The sequence below is a fragment of the Primulina tabacum genome, chromosome 3, assembly GCF_025594145.1.
Source record: "Primulina tabacum isolate GXHZ01 chromosome 3, ASM2559414v2, whole genome shotgun sequence".
In the NCBI taxonomy this organism is placed as follows: domain Eukaryota; kingdom Viridiplantae; phylum Streptophyta; class Magnoliopsida; order Lamiales; family Gesneriaceae; genus Primulina; species Primulina tabacum.
In genome coordinates this window covers 16,086,152-16,091,575 of record NC_134552.1, presented here as the reverse complement: position 1 = coordinate 16,091,575, position 5,424 = coordinate 16,086,152, and the positions used below count along the sequence as shown (strand labels likewise).

At 41.1% G+C, this 5,424-nt stretch overlaps 1 protein-coding gene across 1 annotated transcript; it reads left to right on the top strand.

Annotated features, from left to right (window-relative positions):
* The first annotated feature begins 1,020 nt into the window (after nt 1-1,020).
* Nucleotides 1,021-2,712, top strand: LOC142538504 (uncharacterized). Its single transcript, XM_075643817.1, has one exon. It carries the CDS (start codon nt 1,021-1,023, stop codon nt 2,710-2,712), a length of 1,692 nt encoding a protein of 563 aa, XP_075499932.1.
* The last annotated feature ends 2,712 nt before the right edge of the window (nt 2,713-5,424 follow it).

Genomic DNA, 5,424 nt, shown 5'->3' with positions numbered 1-5,424 from the left:
TAAAAAATACCGAATTAACCGATATTTTATATATGGTACCTATGATTATAATTATAACTATATAAATAAATAATTTCATAAAGTAAATGTTAAATTAAATCATTATATTTCATTTAGAACAACCGGCAGAGCCACGCTATTGCCTAAATGAAATATATTGATTTAATAAGTTAGTTGCGGTAAAGTAAAAATTAGTTGCGAGAAAGTAAAAGTTAGTTGCGAGAAATTAAAAGTTAGTTGCGATAAAGTAAATGTTAGATTGTTAGATGTTAGTATTAAATCATAATATTTCATTTAGAACAACCGGCAGAGCCACGCTATCGTCTAAATAAAATATTATGATATTATTATATAAATATATATATATATCTACATATATATATATATATATATATATATATAATAAGTGATGAAATATTTATTGTATCAAAATTAAACAACAAATCAAGATAACCACTTTAATGGTATCAAGCATTTGATGTAAATTGATAACAACAAATAATTCATTTTTATACCTACAATAAAAATAAGTTAGCTAAATGAAAAGAAATAAAGAAAGAATATACAAAATATAAACAATCTTACTTCACCAAGAATGCATCCTCTTCACCTTGACATAATAGATTTAGCTTGCCATAAGCTTACTTTTGATCAACACTAAAATATCACTCATAGTTGAGAACATGAAAGAAAATATATTGGAACTTAGAACTTTGATACACACTCACACTATATTTTACAATGATTTCATTACCTCCGAAGGAACTTTCTGCTACGTGGTCATGCCCTTCGGACTCAAAAATGCCAGAGCCACGTATCAAAGACTGATAGATAGTGTATTTTCTGAGCAGATGGGAAGGAATGTCGAAGTGTATGTGGACGACATCATGGTAAAATAAAAGACTCGGCCCGGCTCATACCTGATTTGGTGGAAACTTTGCGACCCTCAGATCCTACGGGCTGAAGTTGAATCCTCAGAAGTGTATCTTTGGGGTGAGGAGTGGGAAGTTTCTGGGTTATATGGTGACAGAGAGGGGGATTGAGGCTAACCCCGAGAAAGTTCGAGCTATTCAAGACATGGTCTCTCCCCGGGGACCCAAAGATGTTCAACAGTTGATAGGGAGGATTGCTGCTCTGGCACGTTTTGTCTCGAGGTCCGCTCACAGAAGCTTACCATTATTCCGGACCTTGCATAAGGCGAAAAAATTTGAATGGGGTCCGGATTGCGAGAAAGCTTTCACAGAATTGAAGGAGTACCTTGTTGAGCTTCCTGTCTTAGCCAAACCGACAGCAGGTGAGCCTTTGTGGGTATCTTTATCTGCCACTGAAGGGGCTGTGAGTTCGGTCCTTGTCAAGCTGGAGGGATCAATTCAACAGCCAGTCTATTATATTTCGCATGCACTCAAGGGGGCGGAAATAAGATACTCAGGTTTGGAGAAATTGGCTTTGGCTTTGGTGATGACAGCGAGGCGCTTGAGGCCCTGCTTCCTATCTCATCCAATTGTGGTGCTCACCAACAGTCCATTGGGCAGAATCCTCACTCATGCGGATATGTCTGGCCGTTTGGTTAAGTGGACTACTGAGCTAGGAGAGTATGACATCCAGTATGAGCCGAGAACAGCTATTAAAGCGCAAGCCTTAGCCAATTTTCTGGCTGAGACCGTGCATCAAGAAAATGAGGACCCTTGGAAAGTATATGTGGACGGTTCCTCTTCGAAGGAGGGAAGTGGGGTGGGAGTGGTACTGATTTCACCAGCTGGAGAGGAGGTGAAGTTAGCGGTAAGGTTGAACTTTCGAGCATCCAACAATGAGGCTGTGTTGGCAAGACTTCGAGCAGTCAGGAACGTGGGAGCTACCCAGATACTTATTTTTTCTGACTCACAGCTGGTAGCACAACAGATGAAGGGAATGTATGATGTGAAGGATGAAAAGCTTATTGAGTATGCTCAAGAAGTGGACAGAGTCAGAGAGAAATTCACACAAATTACATTTGAACAGATTCTCAGGAAAGAAAATGAAAAGGCGGACACTCTAGCCAAAATGGCTGGAACAATGGGAATTTGGAAGACTAGAGATGTGGTATTTTTAGTTGAACTCACACCTCTCACGAGTTCGCCCGCAGTTGAACAGGAGGGGGAGGATTGGAGGACGGGCATAATTAACTACCTGAAAGAGGGAAAGCTTCCTGATAACCCTCGCGAAGCTCGTAAGTTGAAGACAAAGTGTTCGCGTTATGTGATGGTAGGAGAAGTGTTGTATAGAACATCTTTTGCAGGGCTGCTTCTTCGATGCTTGAGTTATCAAGAGGCTGATTATTTACTCCGAGAAGTTCATGAGGGGTGCTGTGGAAATCACCTAGGGGCTTATGCGTTGGCAAGGAAGGTGCTGCTAGTCGGTTATTGTTGGCCCTCAGTGCTGCATGATGCTCAAGAGCTAGTGATGTCTCGTGATAGTTGTCAGCTTCATGCCCGGATGCATCACCGGCCGACCGCGATGATGAAGGCCATCACGGCCATCTGTCCTTTTGACCAGTGGGGAATGGATATTGTGGGGTATTTCCCTATAGCTCCTGCTCAGAAGAAGTTCCTATTGGTAGCAGTTGATTACTTTTCAAAATGGGTGGAAACAGAGCCTTTGGCCAGAATCACTGAGAATGGCGTCCTGAAATTCCTGTGGAAAAATATAGTGTGCAGATATGGGGTGCCTAGATGATAATGGGAGACAGTTCCAAGGGGCTAAGATCAAAGCTTGGTGTAAAGAGATGAAGATTCAACAAGTCTTTCCATCTGTAGCTTACCCGCAGAGTAATGGGCAGGTGGAGATGACTAATCGGACGCTGGTACAGGGTTTGAAAGTTCGACTTGGCAATGCTAAGGGAAATTGGGTAGATGAGCTACCAAGTGTCTTATGGGCATACCGAACCACTCCAAGAGAAGGAACCAAAGAGACTCCTTTCGGTTTGGTCTATGGTAATGAGGCAGTGCTCCCGGCTGAGATTGGATTGGAATCAGCAAGGGTAATGTTTTATGACGAGGACAATGGTCCGAGACGTGCCACTGACCTTGATCTTCTGGAAGAAAAGAGAGAGGCTGCCAGCATCCACATGGAAGCTTATAAGAACCGCATTGCACAGACTTATAATCAGAAGGTCATTCAGAGAAACTTTCAGGTAGGTGACTTGGTCCTGAGGAAGGTGCAAGAGGAGCAGAGAGGAAAGTTGGACCCAAAGTGGGAGGGTCCCTTCAAAGTTATCGAAAGGCTGAGCTCTGGAGCCTAGTACTTGGAGAATGCGCAAGGCAAGGCATTGAAGATGCCCTGAAACGCTTATCACCTTAGAAAATATTATCCTTGATTTGCTTTTTGATCTATTTCATTTCGAATTTTCCTATGTAATCATTTGGGATTCAATAAAATCAAGTTCTTCTTTTCAGTTCATAAATGTTGTTGTATTTTGAGGGTGTTGAATTAAAATTTTCTTACTAAGGCATCGCCTAGTAGAGGAGCAGCGTGCAGGAGAAAAATTAAAATTTTCCTACTAAGGCATCGCCTAGTAGAGGAGCAGAGTTAGAAGAAGAGAAAAAAAATTATTTTCCTACTTAGGCTGCGCCAAGTAGAGGAGCAGAGTTTGGAAGAAGAGAAAATATTTTATTCCCTACTTAGGCTGCGCCTAGTAGAGGAGCAGAGTTGGGGCGGGGAGAAATTTTATTTTCCTACTTAGGCTGTGCCTAGTAGAGGAGTAGAGACGGAGAAGAGAAAAAATTGTATTTTCCTACTAAGGCGTCTCCTAGTAGAGGAGCAGAGTTGGAAGAAGAGAAACAATTTTATTTTCCTACTTAGGCTGTGCCTAGTAGAGGAACAGAGTGTGGAAGAAGAGAAAAAAATTATTTTCCTAATTAGGCTGCTCCTAGTAGAGGAGCAAAGTTGGGGCGGGAAGAAATTTTATTTTCCTACTTAAGTTGTGCCTAGTAGATGAGCAGAGGCGAAGAAGAGAAAAAATTTTATTTTCCTACTAAGGAATCGCCTAGTAGAGGAGCAGAGTTGGAAGAAGAGAAAAAATTGTATTTTCCTACTAAGGCATCGCCTAGTAGAGGAGCAGAGTTGGAAGAAGAGAAAAAAATTTTATTTTCCTACTTAGGTTGTGCCTAGTAGAGGAGCAGAGTTTGGAAGAAGAGAAAAAATTGTATTTTCCTACTTAGCCTGCGCCTAGTAGAGGAGCAGAGTTGGGGCAAGGAGAAATTTTATTTTCCTACTAAGGTTGTGCCTAGTAGAGGAGCAGAGGCGGAGAAGAGAAAAAATTTTATTTTCCTACTAAGGCATCTCCTAGGAGAGGAGCAGAGGCGGAGAAGAGAAAAAATTGTATTTTCCTACTAAGGCTTCGCCTAGTAGAGGAACAGAGTTTGAAGAAGAGAAAAAATTTTATTTTCCTACTTAGGTTGTGCCTAGTAGAGGAGCAGAGTTTACAAGAAGAGAAAAAATTTGTATTTTCCTGCTAAGGCATCGCCTAGCAGAGGAGTTAGAGGGTGGGGGGTATTGAACTTTTATTTTCCTGCTAAGGTATCACCTAGCAGAGGAGTTAGAGAGCGATGGTATTGAATTTTTATTTTCCTGCTAAGGTATCACCTAGCAGAGGAGTTAGAGGGCAAGGATGATGCATTTTTATTTTCCTGCTAAGGTATCACCAAGCGGAGGAGTTAGAGGGCAAGGATTATGCATTTTTATTTTCAAGCTAAGACATCGCCTAGTAGAGGAGCAGCGTGCAGGAGAAAAATTTTATTTTCCTACTAAGGCATCACCTAGTAGAGGAGCAGCGTGCAGGAGAAAAATGAAAATTTTATTTTCCTACTATGGCATCGCCTAGTAGAGGAACAGCGTGCAGGAGAAAATTGAAAATTTTATTTTCTTACTTAGGCTGCGCCTAGTAGAGGAGCAGAGTTGGGGCGGTGAGAAATTTTATTTTCCTACTTAGGATGTGCCTAGTAGAGGAGCAGAGTTGGGGCAGGGAGTAATTTTATTTTCCTACTTAGGCGGTGCTTAGTAGAGGAGCAGAGTTGAGAAGAAAAGAAAAAATTTATTTTCCTACTTAGGCAGTGCCTAGTAGAGGAGCAGAGTTGGGAAGAAGAGAAAAAAAATTTATTTTCCTACTTATGCTATGCCTAGTAGAGGAGCAGAGTTGAGAAGAAGATAAAAAATTTATTTTTCTGCTAAGGCATCGCCTAGCAAAGGAGTTAGAGAGCAAGAGTGATGAATTTTTATTTTCCTTCTAGGGCATTACCTGAATATTTATTTTAATGCTGAGGCATCGCCTAGCAGAGGGGTTCGCATTCTGATGATTTTATTCACCCTAGTGGTTTAGAAAGCATCAAAGATGAATTAAGAGGAAGCAGTGAATGCAAACTCAAGATACTCAATATAGCAAAAAACGAG